The sequence below is a fragment of the Aquarana catesbeiana genome, linkage group LG05 (genome assembly GCF_042186555.1).
Source record: "Aquarana catesbeiana isolate 2022-GZ linkage group LG05, ASM4218655v1, whole genome shotgun sequence".
In the NCBI taxonomy this organism is placed as follows: Eukaryota; Metazoa; Chordata; class Amphibia; order Anura; family Ranidae; genus Aquarana; species Aquarana catesbeiana.
In genome coordinates, this window is record NC_133328.1 from 568,930,152 (window position 1) to 568,951,415 (window position 21,264).

The following is a 21,264-nucleotide window of genomic DNA, read 5'->3' on the forward strand; positions in this document are numbered from 1 at the left end:
AGAAAGAGCGAGCGCGAGAGGGAGAAAGAGCGAGCGCGAGAGGGAGAAAGAGCGAGCGCGAGAGGGAGAAAGAGCGAGCGCGAGAGGGAGAAAGAGCGAGCGCGAGAGGGAGAAAGAGCGAGCGAGCGCGAGAGGGAGAAAGAGCGAGCGAGCGCGAAAGGGAGAAAGAGCGAGCGAGCGCGAAAGAGCGAGCGAGCGCGAAAGGGAGACAGAGCGAGCGCGAAAGAGCGAGCGCGAAAGGGAGAAAGAGCGAGCGCGAAAGGGAGAAAGAGCGAGCGCAAAAGGGAGAAAGAGCGAGCGCGAAAGGGAGAAAGAGCGAGCGCGAAAGGGAGAAAGAGCGAGCGCGGAAGGGAGAAAGAGCGAGCGAGCGCGGAAGGGAGAAAGAGCGAGCGAGCGCGGAAGGGAGAAAGAGCGAGCGAGCGCGGAAGGGAGAAAGAGCGAGCGAGCGCAGAAGGGAGAAAGAGCGAGCGCGAAAGGGAGAAAGAGCGAGCGCGAAAGGGAGAAAGAGCGAGCGCGAAAGGGAGAAAGAGCGAGCGCGAGAGGGAGAAAGAGCGAGCGCGAGAGGGAGAAAGAGCGAGCGCGAGAGGGAGAAAGAGCGAGCGCGAGAGGGAGAAAGAGCGAGCGAGCGCGAGAGGGAGAAAGAGCGAGCGAGCGCGAGAGGGAGAAAGAGCGAGCGAGCGCGAAAGGGAGAAAGAGCGAGCGAGCGCGAAAGAGCGAGCGCGAAAGGGAGACAGAGCGAGCGCGAAAGAGCGAGCGAGCGCGAAAGGGAGAAAGAGCGAGCGCGAAAGGGAGAAAGAGCGAGCGCGAAAGGGAGAAAGAGCGAGCGCGAAAGGGAGAAAGAGCGAGCGCGAAAGGGAGAAAGAGCGAGCGCGAAAGGGAGAAAGAGCGAGCGCGAAAGGGAGAAAGAGCGAGCGCGAAAGGGAGAAAGAGCGAGCGCGAAAGGGAGAAAGAGCGAGCGCGAAAGGGAGAAAGAGCGAGCGCGAAAGGGAGAAAGAGCGAGCGCGGAAGGGAGAAAGAGCGAGCGCGGAAGGGAGAAAGAGCGAGCGCGGAAGGGAGAAAGAGCGAGCGCGGAAGGGAGAAAGAGCGAGCGCGGAAGGGAGAAAGAGCGAGCGCGAAAGGGAGAAAGAGCGAGCGCGAAAGGGAGAAAGAGCGAGCGCGAAAGGGAGAAAGAGCGAGCGCGAAAGGGAGAAAGAGCGAGCGCGAAAGGGAGAAAGAGCGAGCGCGGAAGGGAGAAAGAGCGAGCGCGGAAGGGAGAAAGAGCGAGCGCGGAAGGGAGAAAGAGCGAGCGCGGAAGGGAGAAAGAGCGAGCGAGCGCGAAAGGGAGAAAGAGCGAGCGCGAAAGGGAGAAAGAGCGAGCGAGCGCGAAAGGGAGAAAGAGCGAGCGAGCGCGAAAGGGAGAAAGAGCGAGCGAGCGCGAAAGGGAGAAAGAGCGAGCGAGCGCGAAAGGGAGAAAGAGCGAGCGCGGAAGGGAGAAAGAGCGAGCGCGAAAGGGAGAAAGAGCGAGCGAGCGCGAAAGGGAGAAAGAGCGAGAGCGAAAGGGAGAAAGAGCGAGCGAGAGCGAAAGGGAGAAAGAGCGAGCGAGAGCGAAAGGGAGAAAGAGCGAGCGAGAGAGCGCACGGAGAGAGAGAGAGAGAGAGAGAGAGAGAGAGAGAGAGAGACAGAGAGAGACAGAGAGAGAGAGAGACAGAGAGAGAGAAAGAGCAAGTGAGAGCGCGCGCGAGAGAAATAGAAAGAGAGCACGCGAGAGAGAGAGCGACAGAGAGCGAAATAGAAAGAAAGAGAGAGAGAGCGAAATAGAAAGAAAGGGCCCGAGAGAGAGAAAGAGAAAGAGAGAGAGCGAGAGAGAAAGAGAGAGAGCGAGAGAGAAAGAGAGTGAGAGAGAATGTGAGAGAGAATGTGAGAGAGTGCGCGACAGAGCCCACATGCGAAAGAGAGTAAGAAAGAGTGAAAGAAAGAAAGACAAAAAAAAAAAAAAAGGAAGAGCAAAAGAAAGAGAGAAAACCCACAAAAAATATAAGACGTGTAACACACATTTAGTTACATTGTTTTGCCTGGTCACCTTTGGTTTTTGAATTCTGGGAATCAGGCAATGTGTAATCCTTGCAGTAAGCCCATTCCTCCTCTTGCTCCAGAAAGCTCCCTCAATCCATGCAATAGGTTCAGAGATGCCTCTTCTCCAGTCACACTCCAGCCTCCTCCAAATACAATGCAATGCTGAGGAACTGCCCTCAGGCCAGAGCTTTGTGTAGCAGAGGAGAGTGCCATAAGCAGGGGTTGAGGTAAGTAATAGAGCCTCTTCATCGACCCCCCCCTCCCCTTGGTAACTTTAGTTTAAATCCCAGAATTTAGCTTTAGGCCCCTTTCACACTGCTGCGACTGGAAAGTCGCACGATTTTGCCATGATTTCATGGAATGCCTGTGTAAACTTGAAGTCTATGGACCTCAACTCGCCTCAAAGTAGGACCAAAGTAGTACAGGGACTACTTTGAGGTCGCACAGATATGAATAGTACTCATTGGAAATCATGGGGTATGCCTTGTCATGCAACTTTGCAGTCCCAAGTCGCACAAGTGTGAAAGGGGCCTTAATATGTTTTCAGTGTACTGGTATTTTTTAAATAATTTAAAATATTAGGGAGAGTAGTCTTGAACTTTTATAAGTTGATGTGCGTAGGACAATCAAAACTCTTCTCTGTGCACAAAAAAGTAATAATAGCTGTATTATTGCTAGAGAGAGTTGTAAGCTGGTTACTTCCAAAATGTGATTAGCCAGTGCAGAGAGAGTGCCATGTTACTCATCCAATAACATACCGGTACACGATTCCCATGGTAGATTCTCTGTTTTTTATCAGGCTAATCCTTCCGTCGTTGTTCCGTTTGTGCTGGTTGGAGACACTGCATATCTGCACTACCACATCCCACAGATCTTTAGCTGCCCTCCGGCTGTCTGGTCCTGAGAGCTCTTTACATGTGGCTGCCAGCAGCTGACCAAGCTGGAAAGAGAACAAAGAGAGTCTAAAAAATTGATCAGAGAATTCATAATAGAGATTGTGAAAATTAAAGGAATAAATCATAAAAAACAATTGACAAAAATGCAGTAGGATGTGCATATAACTGTAGTGATTAAATGGTGACAGCAGACAAGTAAAAAATCATTTGGAAATCTGCTATTGCTATCCGGGAAACATTGCTACCATGCGGATATCAAGGTCCACTTCACTTACTTGAAATATTTCAAGAAAGTTTGCAATCCAGTCCAGAGTTATGAATAAATCTTCACTGTAAAAGCCGAGTATTGCCTACAGCCTCCTGCCTCCCAAGACTCACCGATAGTCACTTAAAATAACAGATTGCCTCTCAATGACAATAGAGAGGCTCCGAAAGGTCACACAGATGTGTGTGCTGTAAGCTTTATTTTTGCAGGAATAGTTAAAGTGGTTGTATAGTCAATTTTTTTACTTTTACCTACAGGTAAGCCTATAATAAGGCTTACCTGTAGGTAAAAAAAAATATCTCCTAAACCTTTACGGTTTAGGAGATATTCCCCTTGCGATGAGCCGCTGACTGCAGCGGCGCATGCGCACAGGGGATTCTCGGCTGAAGGCCGGCAACTGCCGGACCTTGCCGAGTAAGAAATATCCCGCGCGCATCCGCGGGAGTGACGACATCGCGGTTTCAGACACTCACAGCGCTGGAACCGCGATACCCGGAAGACACACCGAGGCAACATGACAGCTCCCTCGGCGTGGACCAGGTAAGATACAGACGTCTTGTTCTAAGGTAAGTATTTCATAATGAGCTAGTATGCGGTGTATACTAGCTCATTATGCCTTTTGCTTTACAGGGGTAGAAAAAATTTTTTTTTTTTTGCGGGTATACAACCGCTTTAAGATCAGAGTATAACTTTAGCCAACTTCATCTTTGGATCAAATCATTTTGCCCTGTGGTTTTGCCTAAAGGTAACTTCTAGTTGTTTTCTCATATGCTTATCTGAGTTATCCAGGTTTGTAACAAGTGTATAATTTAAAAAAAAAAAAAGGAATCAGTCAAATAAGCAAGTAAAGATGGGGCATTTATCAAATCTCCAAATCTATGCAGAGGTAGTGGGTAACATCTGAACCCAACCAAGGTTAAAGCCAGACACCCCCATGTGCTGTGCAACAGGTTGGCAATTACTGTCATTTTGTCATGTTATTTTATCAGCACGGGATCATTTTAATAAAATCCTTATATTTCTTTACATTTACTGACAGAACTTTCAGATGCCATGAAGAATAATCATGCTTGGGACTAGATGGTATGATTTATCCAAGCAAAGACAGCGTGAAAAAACAAAGGCCCTGGACAGATAGACACTGGGGGTGATTTACCAAAACTGGAGGGTGCAAAGTCTGGTGCAGCTGTGCATGTTAGCCAATCAGCTCGTTCAATTAGGCTTTTGACAAAAAAACTGGAAGCTGATTGGTTTCTATGTAGAGCTGCACCAAGATTTTGCACTATCCAGTTTTAGTAAATAAACCCCCTGTGTCTGTGCAAGCATTTCCATGCTTAAAGTTTAAATTTAACCAGACTATAAATCTTTATCAGATTTCATGGACTGACCAGACAAACCACACCCACCACAGCTGAATTGCTCAGCTAGTTTTGGAAGCTGCCATGACTTGGAAGTGGTGCTAGTTTTGGTGCAGAGACACCTCTGCATCACAGCAATATAGCTGCCCTGGGGGGGCGTGTCCAAGATGGCAGCGTGAGCAGTCGCCTGTTTCTGAGCTCCGCCGGGGCCTACTTCTCAATCCGAGCCCTCGGCTCCAAAAAGCCCCTACATATTGTGGCCTGAGACGCTGCCTAGTGGGGAGACTGCCTCCCGAGCCCCGGAGACGAGCGGCCCTTCGATTCCTGGAGGCCGGTCCCCTCGTGTGAGGCGCCGGACCGGACTTTCCCAGGCCTGCAGCGGGACCGATTGGCGGGCCTGACGGCCATTGTGGGACTCTGGCTGGTAGGCACCCGGCTCTCTCCTCCCTTCCATTGCGGCCGGAGGCCGACTGCTCCTCACCGGATTCGGCCTCCCCTTGACGCGAACGCAGAGGCCTGAGGCGTCCACTAGGCCCCAGGTGAAGGCGCGGACTCGCCTGGGCTGACGGCCGGAGCCGCCGGCGGAAGATTCGATGCCGGCTGGGGGGTCCCAGAAAGCCCTCTCCCACCCTGCTTCAGCATCACCAGAGGCACCCTGCCTGGGCCTCGAGGCACAGAGGACCCCAGCGACACTGCGGAGGATCCTGAATGAGGCGACGCCAGTCGGGCGCAGCGGCCGGTAAGGGGAAAAAGTATAAATTTCCTCCTTCCCCAGAGATAACCCCCTCACAACCAGCACCTCCACAAGCACCCAGGCCCACCCGCAGTGTACACAGGGCATCACAGACTGCAATAATGGAGGCTGAGGAAGCGAGACCCCCTTGGTTAGCAGAAGTCATGGCGGCCATAGCTACATGTCAATCCACGCTCACCGCAAAAACAGACGCAGTACAAATGGATGTGGGTCTCCTAAGGCAGGACATGGATAGGCTCCACTCCAGAGTGACAGAAACAGAGCAGAGGGTTGGCAACACTGGGGACACAGTCGCAGAACACAGTGCAGCACTCCACACACTCCAAACAAAGGTTAAGGCCCTGGAGTACAGGGCAGAAGACGCGGAGAACAGGAACAGGCGCAACAACCTGCGCATAGCGGGTCCAGCGGAGGGCAACAACCACACATGTTTTGTGGAGGACATGCTACGCAACCTTTTGCTGGGGGCTCGTCTGTCCCCCCACTATGCAGTGGAAATGGCGCACAGGATTCCACCCAAACCTGGCCCCCCAGGGGCCCCCCCTCGTACTTTCATTCTTAGACTTCTCAACTTCAGGGACAGAGATGAGATTCTACGTGCCTCTAGGAATGTGGGTGACTTAAGGCACCAAAACAAATTGATGATTTTCCCTGACTATTTGATAGAAACGCAGAAACTCAGGAAGTCATTCGACTATGTGAAAGCAGCGTTGAGGGCCCGAAATATCCGCTATAGTGTCCTATTTCCAGCGCGTTTGAGGGTCCAGGATGGAGAATCTGTCCGCTTCTTCACCTCCCCCAGGGAGGCATCAGCCTGGCTGGACACACTGCCCCATGATCGACAGCCGAGAGCTTGACATGTGAATACTATACATTTACAATTGAAACAAGTTGGGCCCCGAGTACCAAGCTCCTGCAATAACTAACACTATATCCCTTAACTCGGTACTCGAGCTGAGGCAGATCAGATACACCACTTTACCTGTTTTAAAGTGCATGCCTTCAAGAGGGACCTGCAAACACTAAGTCAGTGCCCCTGGTCGGGTGAACCAGGAGACCGTTAAAGTTGAAAAGAGTACTGTTTCCTCTCCTACAGGGACCACAGGGAACCGGATTGCCACATGCATTACAGATGGCGGAATTTCCCCTCTTCTTTTTAAAATTTTTTTTTTTTCCCCCCCCTTACTTTTGCCCAGCCCAAGGTTCTATTACTTTGTCCCATTTACCCTCCTCATTGCGGGGCCCCTTGATAGATTTAGTGGTGCTCCGGCGGAGCCCCAAGCCAGAGGAGAGCGACTCGGCTCACCTGAGACCCTCAGGAACCCTTGAGGGGTCGAAACGCCTCTTGCACAGGACCCCCCTTTTGCAGCCGGAGTGCTGATTTTGGTTGGGATTGATACCTGCCTCAGTTTCAAGGGGTTGGGGTAGTTCCCCCATAAGGGCAGGTTCATTGTTTTGGGTTAAACTTTTGTTTTTGAAAAGTTTGATTTTGTTAATACACTTTATGAATGCATTGCAAATGTCAGTACTGTAGGATCTCGTATGTTGTATCCTCCGGGTCAGGTTGGCAGCCTCAGGGGAAGAGTGTCTTCCAAATCCGAACACCCCCATTCTAACACACAACTATGGCATCCCTTAACATTCTGTCCTGGAACACCAGGGGTCTGAACTCCACGGTCAAGGGATCACTGGTGTTCTAATTCATACAAGCCCACACATCTGCATCTTACAGGAAACCCACCTAGTGGGTAGTAAAACTATGGCCCTGAAGAAACCCTGGATTGGGTATCATTATCACTCCACGTATTCCAACTTTGCACGGGGCGTAAGCGTCCTAGTACATAAATCTTTCCCCTTTAGGCTGCTAGACCTGGTGCTGGACTCGGAGGGAAGATATGTAGTGGTTCATGCTCAGATACACTCTATGAGATGGGTAATAGTGGGAGTGTATTTACCCCCCCCCCCGCCTTCAATACCTCTCCTGCACCAAGTCTCCTCCAGAATAGCAGACTTTCAAAGCGACAATATAGCCATTTTAGGAGACTTTAACTTAGCCCCCAACCCGGAGGGGGATAGGATGTCCAGCGTTGAACACTCCCACCTCGGCTTGGCGGACTGGGCTGAGCTGTATGGCTTGACGGATGTGTGGCGATGGAGAAACCCTCACCTTAGGGCCTATACCTGCCACTCAGCCTCCCACAGATCCTTTTCTAGGATCGACTTGGCCTATGTGGACCACTCTGCCTTATCTAGGGTAAGGGACGTCAGAATCCTTCCCCGGGGTATATCGGACCATGCACCGCTCCTCCTGACGCTGGAACTCTCCGCCGCGTCGGGAGTCTCCCTGTGGAGACTGTCTAGATTCTGGGTGTCGGATGAGATGGTGGATGGTCATTTCAGAGAGGCGATGAGGGAATACTGGGATATTAATCCAGGCTCGGCCAGCGCAACAACAGTTTGGGACACTTTCAAGGCGTATACTAGAGGAAAATACCAGACCATTATAGCCAGGGTCCGTAGGGAGAGGAGAGCAGACTTGGAAGTAGCAGAGAGAAAGGCAGACCTGCAAGAAGCACATTTTCTTAGAACCAAAGACCCCAGTGACTATGACGCGCTTCAACAACTGACCGGGGAGGCTGTTCGTATCCGCACCTCTCTCACTCAGAAACGTCTTCTCGCCCAGACACACTGCATATTCGAGCAGGGGGAGAGGTCGGGGAAGCTATTGGCATGGTTGACCAGAGAACAACGGGGGGGGATGTGCATACCACACATACAAGGACCTGACAGATGTCTCAAATACTACTCAGACGAGATAAATGACTGCGTCGCCTCCTTTTATAAAAATCTCTATAGCTCTAAGGCCACGTACACTAGGGAGGAGTTGACCACATACCTGGAGCCCATTGACTTCCCGGTTCTGACTGCAAAATACTGTGACAACCTTGATGCCCCTATCACCATAGACGAACTATTGAAAGCTCTTAAGACTCTCCAATCGGGCAAATCCCCGGGTACGGACGGTATACCCGTTGAGTTTTATAAGCAATATGCAGAGGAGCTGACGGGAAAACTACATGCTATGTTAATGGAGGCACAACGCCTAGAGACGCTTCCGAGCTCACTGAGTGAGGCGGTGGTTGTTGTACTCCCCAAGCCAGGTAAAGACTCGTCCCTGTGTTCCTCTTACTGTCCCATCTCCCTAATTAACGTGTATGCTAAGCTCCTGGCCAAAGTGTTGGCCATGAGACTTAACACAGTAATAACCGCCCTGGTACACCCGGACCAAAACGAGGTTCATGCCTGGGAGGGGAATGGATATCAACATCAGAAGGCTTTTCACCCATATGGATAGGGCACAGGCAGACTCGGCAGGAGTGGTGGTCTCCCTTGATGCCAAGAAGGCCTTGGATTCCGTAGAATGGGCATTTTTATGGGGGGTCCTCTCAAAATTCGGATTTGGACCGAAATTTCTAACATGGCTACGGATGCTTTACGCCAATCCCACAGCGAGGGTCCGTAGAAATGGAGCCCTCTCTGAAGCCTTCCCCCTGGGGAGGGGCACTCGTCAGGGTTGCCCATTGTCACCGGGGCTTTTTGCCTTGGCGATAGAACCTCTTGCCATCGCCCTTAGGGCGGAGGCAGGGGTGAAGGGCGTATCAGTAGGTACAATTGAAGAAAAAGTGTCCCGATATGCGGACGACACCTTGCTTTACCTCGCTGACCCCAACCAGTCACTGCAGAAGGCTCTGGGCTTATTCGAGGACTTCGCTCGATTCTCAGGTGTTCGCATAAATTGGGACAAGTCGGTCCTGTTCCTGCTCCACCCCTTGCTTCCCCGGAGTAGATACTGCCACCCCACTCCAGTGGGTGAATGAGTTCACCTATCTAGGCATCAAAATTAGTAATACCACCCATGAGTTTTTGGAAAAAAACGTGCAGCCTCTCATCTCCCAACTTACAGTAAAATGCGCAGCCTGGCGCACCCTACCGCTCACCCCCATGGGCAGAATCAACTTGCTTAAAATGGTGTTCCTTCCAAAATTTCTATATTTTTTCCGTAACACACCCTCCCATATACCTAGGTCCTTCTTTAGACGCCTAGAGGGGATCCTGATTTCTTTCATCCGGGCTGGGAGAACACCCAGAGTGGCAAAGAGGGTGCTCTACCTTCCTCTTTCCGGAGGGGGACTTGCCCTTCCAAACTTTTTGATATATTATTGGGCCGCTGTGCTGGTCACGGTGCGCTGGTGGTTCTCACAGCCCAGACAGAACCCTGCAGTTAGACTCGAGGCTGCCATTTTGGGCTCATATGCGGCTCTGTCAAATTTAGTTTATAGGGGTCCCAAGGCCCCTTATCCCCTGACGACCCCAATGAAAACCACCATTAGAGCATGGAGGGAGGCCAGGGCAATATATGCAGAGCCGAATCGCATATCCCCACATACTCTGCTTTGGGGTAATCCCGCCCTCCCACATCTCTACGACATACCAGATCCCTCTCAATGAGCCACACAGGGAATAACCACCCTAAAACATATCATAGTCAATGGAAAGCTTATGCCCTTCCAAGACATTAAACGGCAGTATTCCCCACCCCGTACCTTCGAGTTCAAATATTGACAATTGAGACACGCGATGAGGGCACAATTCCCAGACAGACTGACTCTGGAACCGGACTCAGTTGAGCAACTTCTGACTTCAAGCGTGATGGAGAAGCCCCTATCCACACTGTACTTATACTTGACGGTAGCACACGACGTTAAGCCCACTCGTAGATTTGATAAATGGAGGGAGGATATTCAGGCATTGGGGGAGGACGAATGAGAAGACTGCGTCTCGACCTACATCCCAATTGTGATAGCAGCTAAGGACAGGTTCAAACAGTTGAAATTTCTCCATAGGGCCTACTTTACTCCACAAAGGATGGTTAGAATCTATCCTCATATTGACCCCTTATGCCCCCGGTGCAGGACCGGAGAGGGGACATTCTGGCACATGGTGTGGGCCTGCCCGAAGCTAGGACCATACTGGGAAGGAGTGACGGGCGTGCTTAACGACATATGGGACCTCAGTCTGTCACTTGACCCTATGCTGCTTCTGTTGAGCTATTTGGGAGATGTGGAGGGGGACAGATACACCAAACTTTCTATTACATTCCTCCTATTCTATGCTAGGAGGGAGATAATGCTACATTGGAAGTCAGCTGAGCCCCCTACTCTCAGATCCTGGAAGAAAGCAGTAGACTCGGTGCTGTCACTATACAAAAACTTACATATGAAAGCAGGCAGTGCCCTGCTAAATTTGATAAGGTTTGGTCGACCTGGATGGTGGCACGTGGTTGAGGGCCCGGGAGTGGGGGACCTATTGATGGACTTCCCCACTTGCGGTCAGGGGCATAGCCCCTCCCTCGGACACGGGGTACCGTCAGGTCATATTGATGGACGATTGATTTCAACCTGATGAACTTCCCATGCACATGTTGGCCCTCTGGGGGGTGGTGAATATGCGATCTGCTGATCCTTAGGGTTGGATAAAGACAGGAATATCCTCAGATCCCACCGGACAAGGAAGACAGGGAATGTGCAGTTATGGATTAGAGGGAGATTATGAACGAGGTTGAATGCTTTAATGTAAGGATGTAACAAATATGATACCTTATGTTGTATTTGAAATGCACATTACTGCTGATTAGTTAAGTCATCAACCTTCTTATATTCTAAAGGATGTACAGGGAACTAGTAAATACGCACTTGTGAGATGCTGCATTATTGAACAGATGCTTTACTATAATGCTGTAATGATTGAGATACTCTATGTCGTGCACTGACAGTTTTGTAATGCTGATTTGTTAAAAAATAAAAACCTTTTGCTGTTAAAAAAAAATATAGCTGCCCTGAAACTAGCATTGCTTCCTGTAAGAGAAAAATAACAGATTGCGAAGACAGAGGAATTTATATTGAAATGGTCATGTGCTGAGAAACAGAAAAGCAGCTTGAATCTGGGGGACAAAATTACCTTCACATAAGGATTATTTTGCACTAAGGAGGCAGGTGCCTGTAATGTCAAGTACTCATTTTCTCTCCAGTTAAGTAGGAAAGCTACACACTCTTCTGCCACAACTTGTCGGAGGGGAATGTCTGTAGAGAGAAGACGTACAGCATAATTGGGTGCGGGAGCGAGAGTAAACAAGGTGATCTGTTATGACATAAAAGAAGGGAAGAATAAATCAAGAAAAGACAAAATAAAAAAAGCTTTGATCTCCACTATACATGAACAAGAAAGGTCACCATTGTCTACCGCCTACTGGATACTAAGCAGAGAAAAAAAAAAAAAAAAAAAAGAAAAAAAAAGAAAAAAAAAAAAAAAAAGTCAGTGTCTAGTAGCGTGGTATTAGCCAGTAAGAGAAAAACTTTCACCATTTAAAGTGGTTGTAAACCCTTACAGACCACTTTTACCTACAGGTAAGCCTAGATTAAGGCTTACCTGTAGGTGCAAGAAATATCTCCTAAACCTACATGCGATGCATAGTAGCCCATTATGCTTTACCTTTGCAGGGAAACAAAGAGGAAGTAAACTCATCAGGGGTTTACTTCCTCTTTAATACCCAATACATAGGACACATACAGTGGGGAGAATAATTATTCGATCCCCTGCATATTTTGTAAGTTTGCCACTTACAAAGAAATGAAGGGTCTAGAATTTTTATCATAGGTGTATTTTAAATGATAGAGACAGAATATCAACCAAAAATCCAGAAAAAACACATGATACATATGTTATAAATTGAGTTGCAGTTCAGTGAGTAAAATAAGTATTTGATCTCCAAATAGGGTGGAGAAACCCTTGTTGGCAACCACAGAGATAAGATGTTTCTTGTAGTTGGTTACAAGGTTTGCACATATCTCAGGAGGGATTTTAGTCTACTCTTCTTTACAGATTTTCTTTAAATCCTTAAAAAGGGACACTAAAAAAGGTACAGTTTAAAAAAAAAAAAAAAAACACAATAAACATGTCATACTTACTTCCACTGTGCAATTCATTTTGCACAGAGCGGCCCCGATCCACCGGTTCTGGGGTCCTTCGGCGGCTCCTCCCCACAATAGAAAACCCCCTCTGGGAAGCTCTCTCCCGAGGGGGTTACCTTGCGGGCGCGCTTCCGTGTCATACATTTGGCGGCCATAGCCGCCGAGTGTATGACTCGGCCCTGCCCCCCACGTCATTGGATTTGATTGACAGCAGCGGGAGCCAATGGCTGCGCTGCTATCAATCTATCCAATGAAGACCCGAGAAACCGTGGAGAGAGCGAAGCAGGATCGCGCCCACGGAAATTCGGGGCTCAGGTAAGTAAAAACGGGGGGGCCGGACACTGCAAGGTGTTTTTCCACCTTAATGCATAAGATGCATTAAGGTGAAAAAACACGAACCTTTACAACCCCTTTAAGGTTTCTTGGCCGTCGCTTGGCAACTCAAAGTTTCAGCTCCCTCCATAAATTTTCTATAGGATTAAGGTCTGGAGACTGGCTAGGATACGTTATGACCTTAACATGCTTCTTCTTGAGCCACTCCTTTGTTCCCTTGGCAAAATGTTTTGGGTCATCGTCATGCTGGAAGACTCATCCAAAACCCATCTTCAGTGTTTTGGCTGAGGAAAGAAGGTTCTCATCCAAGATTTTACAGTACATAGCCCCGTCCAATGGCCCCGCAATGCGGCAAAGTCGGCCTGTACCTTTAACAAAGAGACGGCCCCAAAGCATAATGTTTCTACCTCCGTGCTCCAGGTCCTAGTCAACATTTTTCTTCCTCCAAACAAGGCGGGTCGAGTTAATGCCAAAGAGCTCAATTTTGGTCTCATCTGACCACAGCACTTTCTCCCAATCCTTCTCTGAATCATTTAGATGTTCATTGGCAAACTTCAGATGGGCCTGTACATGTGCCTTTTTGAGGAGAGGGACCTTGCTGGGGCTGCGGGATTTCAAACCATGGCGACGTATTTTGTTACCAATGGTTTGTTTGGGGACTGTGGTCCCAACTGCTTTGAGATCATTCACAAGCTCATCCCGTGTAGTTCTGGGCTGATCCCTCACTTTTCTCATGATTATCCTTACCCCATGAGGGGAAATTTTGCATGGAGCTCCAGACCAAAGGCAATAGATGGTTATTTTGTATTTCTTCCATTTGCGAATAATCGCTCCAACAGTTGTCTCCTTCTCACCAAGCTTCTTGCTGATGGTCTTGTAGCCCATTCCAGCCCAGTGCAGGTCTACAATCTCATCCCTGACATCCTTTGACAACTCTGTGGTCTTGCCCATGATGGTGAGGTTTAATGGAAGAAAGAGATTCTGTGGATACTGGACAGGTGTCTTTTATACACATAATGAGTTGTCGTTAGGAGCACCTTCTTAAATTGACAGGACTAATCTGTGTTTCCCACATGAGCACATACTCTAGCCATTCTGTGAGAGCCAGAATTATTGTTGGTTGGTAGGGGATCAAATACTTAAATTTACTCAATGAACTGCAACTCTATTTTTTAACATTTGTATCATGTGGATTTTTGGTTGATATTCTGTCTCCATTTAAAATACACCTATGATAACAATTATAAACCCTTCATTTCCTTGTACGGTAAGTAGGCAAACTTACAAAATCTGCAGGGGATCAAATAATTAAATTTTCCCTACTGTACCCCAATATACACCACTCTAAATGTGAATGATGCTGTAAAGAAGGACTAGAAGGTGTAGACACAGAAGGTATTGGTGTTTTATGAGAAGCTTTTGGGCATTTTTCCCATGGTTCATTAATCCAGAAAAACAAAATTGCATACACCTGCCTGCAGTGTCTACATCTTCTTTACACCATTACCTTCACTCATATGAAGTAAAAAGTATTAGGCTATCCAGACACACTAGGATTTCTCTTGATTGAGCCTGCGGGCTGATTGAGAGAAATCAATAGATCCCCCATCCACGCTGAGGCCTCATTCTCATGGATGTACCTATCCGTACACCTGAACCCCATTCAATATAGCGATGTGCACAAGAGCAGCAGCTCTTCTGGGTATCCTTCTCCTCATTGCCTGAGACACAGCAATGGAAAACATTGGTCCCACAGCTGTCAATTACAGCCAGTGAGGAGGGAGCAGGGGGCGGGGCCAAGCTGCACTGTGTATGTCTAACAGAAACTCAGAACTGGCTTGGGAAGAAGCATGCACAAGTGCCACCAGAGAAAAGGGCCAGAAGTGCCGGCAGGGGCTCCGAGAAGAGGATCAGGGCCGCTCTGTGCAAAACCATTGCACAGAGTTGGTATGTATGACTTTTTAAAATAATAGACAAGGAGAGAAGATGAGCCTTTACATTTGCTTAAACAGCGTGGATTGTTGAATCCCTCCTGACGACAACTACATTCTGACAGCTGCTGGGATGGTTGGAATTTGAGCCATACATGGCTGCTGTACACGGCTCAAAGCAGACTGACAAAAAAAAAAAAAAAAAAAAACCCTATGGTAGCAGAGTTCTCCATCCACAAAAACTTGGTGGACTGAGGAATCCCCCACCACCCCCGGGACACTGTATTCTGATCGCTGAACCCAGTGGAAAAAAGTTCAAATATGTCCCTTTGACAGAAATCAATCAAATGGTCGACTTCAGTTGAGCAGGGATGGCCACACACTGGTTGAAAGTCAGCTGGTCCCTGCTGCACTGGCCAAACTTTGATCAGCGTATATAGCCAGCTTAAGGGTGTGTAGCTTATGTGTGCGTTAAAAGGATAGTTCAATCTGTAGGAAGAGTTAGTCAGAAGTCTCACCAGGAATCCTCATTTCCAGGTAGCCTCGTACTCTGCTGACAAGTTCCGGTGGTGGCCGATCGACCGAGACTCCACCTCCAGCCTCATGGGTGTAAATATCCAATAGCAGCATCTCATTGAGCATAACCTGGCGCAGCTTGGGGGAGAATTCTGTAACCAGCTCTAAACAGGAAGTGAGCAGCTGCTTAGCGTGAGGAAAGTCCTGTGAAATACACAGACAGGTCAAGTAAACCTCACAGACCGCTTTAGAAAAGTCATCATATAGACTGGCGAACTAAAAGGCTGGTGAATAAAAAAAAAAAAAAAAAAAAAAAGTGAGCAAAAACAAGACAATGGGGTTGATTTACTAAAACTGGAAAGTAAAATATCTGGTGCAGCTCTGCATGGTAGCCAATCAGCTTCTAACTTCAGCTTGTTCAACTAAACTTTGACAAAAAAAAAAAAACTGGAAGCTGATTGGTTTCTATGCAGAGCTGTACCAGATTTTGCACTCGTCAGTTTTAGTAACCCCAAGAAATAAAACCCACCTATTTCTGATATAAAACCACATACTTCAGGTGGCCATTTTAGTATAATCCCGTTAAAAGGTTTTGGTTAACCAATAACTCTTGCTTCTGAATTAAGGAGATCTTGTGTTATTTTTTATTCACTTGCAATGTGCCTTTAAAGTTACCAGAAAACTGTACTAACACCATGCCCCCCACCACGTCAAAGTCCTCTCCTATTCAGTGTCTAAACTACTCTCTCTGTGCTGGACCAGCTCCTCCTTCCCTCCCTACATAACTCTTAACATGGGGAGGAAGTGAAGAGGAAGGGAGGGCATCTACACAAGGGAGGCCTATCGATGACATGTAATCCTATGTGAAGATTTTGATTGAATTGCTCTGGTGACAGGGTCTCATTTTTTGTCCTAATTGTTTTACAGAGATCTTTTTGCTAAATGTGGGTTGCTTGGGGTAAAATAAGATTTCTGTATCCACCATAAAACTCCCTTCTTGTAGATTTCACTGGGGGAAGACCCCGCATGTGCTGCCTACATGAGAACTGACACATAGGGGGTTATTTACTAAAGGTAAATCCACTTTGCACTACAAATGCACTTGGAAGTGCAGTCACTGTAGATCTGAGGGGAACATGCAAGGAAAATAAAAAAAACAGCATTTTAGCTTGCACATGATTGGATGATAAAATCAGCAGAGCTTCCCCTCAGATCTACAGCAACTGCACTTCCAAGTGCACCTGTAGTGCAGAGTGGATTTGCTTTTAGTAAATAACCCTCATAATTTCAGATCTTTGGTGTATACCCTGTGTAATGGGAAGATGCTAAACATCTATGTACCTCTAATAGGAAGACACTGCAGGCCTGGTCTGGTCTATAGTCAAAAATATACACCAACAGCCTATATCTTATAATTAATAATAGGAGAAAGACCCCATCACAGTATGTGTGCACCTATGCACAGCTCAGGCAACATTTTACAGAGAGACCTAGACCTATATCAGCTCAGGAAGCTAAAAAGACATTTCAAGTTCCTATTTCTGCCATTTACCTATTACTCATACAGTGTCTTGAAAAAGTATTCATACCCCTTGAAAAATCTCCACATTTTGTCATGTTACAACCAAAAACAAATGTATTTTATTGGGATTTTATGTGATAGACCAACACAAAGTGGAAGGTAAATGATAAATGTTTTTTATTTTTTTTTTTTACAAATAAATATTTGTAAAGTGTGGCGTGCATTTGTATTCAGCCCCTCCAACTCAATACTTTGTAGAACCACCTTTCACTGCAATTACAGCTGCAAGTCTTTTTGGGGATGTCTCTACCAGCTTTGCACATCTATAGAGTGAAATTTTTTCCCATTCTTCTTTGCAAAATAGCTCAAGCTCTGTCAGATTGGATGGAGAGAGTCTGTGAACAGCAATTTTCAAGTCTTGCCACAGATTCTCAATTGGATTTAGCTCTGGGCTTTGACTGGGCCATTCCAATACATGAATATGCTTTGATCTAAACCATTCCATTGTAGCTCTGGCTGTATGTTTAGGATCATTGTCCTGCTGGAAGGTGAACCTCCGCCCCAGTCTCAAGTCTTTTGCAGAATCCAACAGGTTTTCTTCTAAGATTGCCCTGTATTTGGCTCCATCCATCTTCCCATCAACTCTGACCAGCTTTGCTGTCCCTGCTGAAGAAAAGCATCCCCACAACATGATGCTGCCACCACCATGTTTCCCGGTGGGGATGGTGTGTACATAGTGATGTGCAGTGTTAGTTTTCCGCCACACATAGCGTTTTGCTTTTAGGCCAAAAAATTCAATTTGGGCCTCATCTGACCAGACAGAGCACCTTCCTTCCACATGTTTGCTGTGTCCCCCACATGGCTCCTCGCAAACTGCAAATGGGACTTTTTAAGGCTTTCAACAATTGCTTTCTTCTTGCCACTCTCATAAAGGACAGATTTGTGGAGTGCATGACTAATAGTTGTCCTGTGGACAGATTCTTCCACCTGAGCTGTGGATCTCTGCAGCTCCTCCAGAGTTACCATGGGCCTCTTGGCTGCTTCCCCGATTAATGCTCTCCTTGTCCGGCCTGTCAGTTTAGGTGGACGGCCATGTGTTGTAGGTTTGCAGCTGTGCCATACTCTTTCCATTTTCAGATGATGAATTGAACAGTGCTCTGTTTGTTGTTCAAAGCTTGGGATATTTTTTTTTTTATTTTTTTTTTTATAACCCAACTCTGCTTTAAACATCTCCACAACTTTATCCCTGACATGTCTGGTGTGTTCCTTGGCCTTCATGATGCTGTTTGTTCACTAAGGTTTTCTAACAAACCTCTGAGGGCTTCACAGAACAGCTGTATTTATACTGAGATTAAATTACACACAGGTTGACTCTATTTACTAATTAGGTGACTTGTGAAAGCAATTGGTTACAATTGGTTCCACTAGATTTTAGTTAGGGGTATTGGAGTAAAGGGGGCTGATTACAAACACACGCCCCACTTTTCAGATATTTGTAAAAAATTTGGAAAACCATTTATCATTTTCCTTCCACTTCACATTTATGTGCCACTTTGTGTTGGTCTATCACATAAAATCCCAATAAAATACATTTACGTTTTTGGTTGTAACATGACAAAATGTGAAAAATTTCAAGGGGGTATGAATAATTTTTCAAGGCACTGTAGGGTTTGTATAAAACATTGTATATATAAATAAGTGTTGTGCAAACCAATGTTGAATAAATATCTAAACTGATAAGCTCAAACAAACAATCTGTCAAGACATATACCAAAACCATATAAAAAAATTTTTGGCATCCCTGACCGGAAATGAGGTTTAGATACCTTAGTATATGATATATCAAAGAAGTTTTATCTTCTATTTTGATGTAAGAGTTATTCCTGTAATAAAACTGATTTTACTGGCAATATTACACTATGGGAAGTCACTTTGTTTTTATCCCAACATATGGATAAACGTATGTGAGGGAGTTTTAAAAAGGGACCACCACCACAGGATATCCAAACCAGCTGAAAAGGACAACTGGACTAACATTGATGGAGGATTTCTTTATGTAATCAAAAGCTTATTTGATTACTCATTAAAGCAGGAGACCAGCGACCAATCTTTTTTCTTTTTTTTTTTAGGTCATTGAGACACTTTGCTAACCCCAAAATAATACTCACAGTTTGGGTGTAATATTTCCGCCTCTGTCTGTTTTCGTACTGAAGAATAACTTAAAAAATGTGATGCTGGCTGTTTCCATCTTGCTTGTGGGCATGTGAAGCCCACAAGCATTGATTTCCTGGATGCGGTGAATGCTGTTCATGTGCATGATCATTGTTTCCGCACTGAATCTTGGGAAGCCTGACACTAAGCTCCCAGGAGACAGTGCGGCGCCGGGGAAAGGCAATAAACACGCCTACTCCCATGGGAGGAGAGACAGGAAGTAACACAATAAAGTACAATATAAAGGTAATTACAGCGATAAAAAAAAATTTCGTGCGACATTTGAACATCTATGCAATTAACTGAAGGGGGTAAGATTAAGTTAAAAATTTGAGTGGAACCCCGCTTTAAGGAGAGAATACTGGGAGTAGTTTGGTGTCTTGACCGGGTAGAAGCACACCATTTGTTTTTATGTTGTCACACTGAAATTGCTATCACTGAAGAAGGAAAATTGGGCACGGACTATTATGCACTTTCAGCACATGTGCAATTTATTTTAAAAAAAATTACTGCATTTTTATTTTTTATATGGTTTTGATATATGTCTTTATGACAGATTATTTGAGCTGATCAGTTTAGTTACTTACTGATTTTTTTTCTACAGCTTACCTGTAAAATCCTTTTCTTTATCGTACATCACAGGACACAGAGACGGTTATTATATTAATAACTACTTGGGACGTCCCAAAGCAATATCCTTGAGGAGAGGGAGACACCATCATAGAAAATGCCACCAGAGAAGGACTTACTCTGCTATTTGTAATACGCTGAGGCCAAAGGCAGTAGCTTCTACGTTATTGACATTCACCAGGTAAAAATCCTGTAGATGTATAACCAAAGACCCAATTGTGGTCTTGCACACCTGGGCTACTGACACCCAATGACGGATGGCCCAAGATACTCCCCCCACACACCTGGTAGAGAATCTCTCCCCAGAAAAAAAAAAAATGGGTTTTTGCCATTTAAACCATAGGCATCATTGATAAACTGGCAGATCCACTGCTAAAAATTCGACCTGAATGCAGCCTGCCCGTCCTGGGTCTTCTGGCAGCACAAACCAGGATTCCTGACCTGTGCCGACAACTCAAATAGATCCTGAGCGCCTGAACAACCTCTAGTGTATGTAGCAATCTTTCTCCTGCCGATTGTGGATTAGGAGAAAAATAAAAAGGCAAGACACTGTCCTGATTCAAGTGAAAACTAGAAACCACTTTAGGCAATAAAAGTGGATAAGTATGCAACATCACCTTATGATGCGAGACCAAGAACGAAGAAGAGCCGCCAACTCTGACACTCCACTCAGTGAAGTGATAACAACCAAAGAAGCCACCTTCTGAGATAAAAGGACCAACAGAATCCCCCGATTGGTTCAAAAAGTAGCCTCTGCAAGGACAATCAAGATCAAATTCAAGTCCCAAGGACACAAGAATGGCCCGACAGGTGGGACTTTCCAAGTTACATGCTGTATGAGGTATGTACAAGGAGTGAGAAACAACAGCCTCTGGAAAAGAATGGATAGGGACGAACTCTGACCCTTAAATGGTACTTAAGGCCAATCTCCTTTCCCCTACCGACTGGAAAATAAAAATAAAATGAAAATCTCCCACTCACATATTTCTGCAGGTACCACTTCCTGGCTTCACCCCAGGCAGAAAATAAAATATTTTCAAATCCTGTTATTTAAGTTGTGGCCAACCTTTGGGAAGACTCACAAAAAAAAAAAAAAAAAAAAAAAAAAACGCCTTTCCATTGCAAATACAGAAATTCTTGATGAGCCTGGAAACAAACCACCACATGAAGACATGCATTTACAGATTATTATGGATCCCGAAATCTACCTCTTGCAGAGAGGTCATCACTGAACAGATCTAGCCTATCTGAAAACAGAAGGATGTTCATCGGCTTGAGATCTTAAGATAGACCTCATGTCCCTCTGTGGCAGACCCCAGACAGTCCGAAGAGGTGCACTTAACCTACCAGGTTTCTGCCGACTAAAGATGGAACAAACCACCTAAGAGACTGCCCTAAGATCTTATGGCCTGAGAAACTACCTAAACACAGCCGACTCAGATGTCTCCCTCACCCAGGTGGGGAAAAGCTTACAGCATCTGGTATTCCCGGGCAGTCTCCCATCTATACATTAACCAGGCTTGATCCTGCTTAGGCTTCGATAACCGAGATAAGACATGGTCAAGGTGATGCGGCCACAGTCTGAGGATAAAGAAGAATGCGTCAGAAAACATTACAATGCCAAACACCACAGTGGCTCAGATGCACCTGACACCACTGTCCATCGGGAGATGTGGACACCGCCAGATCCCTGAACCTGAGAGCGGTGCACCTGCCTCCCCTGGCTGCCTCTCTTTTCTGGAACAATTTAACTGTTAGAACAGGTAAA

General features: G+C 46.4%; 1 protein-coding gene across 1 annotated transcript in view; it reads right to left on the bottom strand.

Annotated features, from left to right (window-relative positions):
• INTS8 (integrator complex subunit 8) overlaps positions 1-21,264 on the bottom strand; it is a gene marked incomplete in the record, with an annotated part of 103,768 nt that overhangs the window by 30,887 nt on the left and 51,617 nt on the right. The window contains 3 exon segments of the mRNA XM_073631993.1: positions 2,811-2,992; positions 11,344-11,465; positions 15,136-15,337. Coding sequence (XP_073488094.1) covers positions 2,811-2,992; positions 11,344-11,465; positions 15,136-15,337 — 506 coding nt within the window.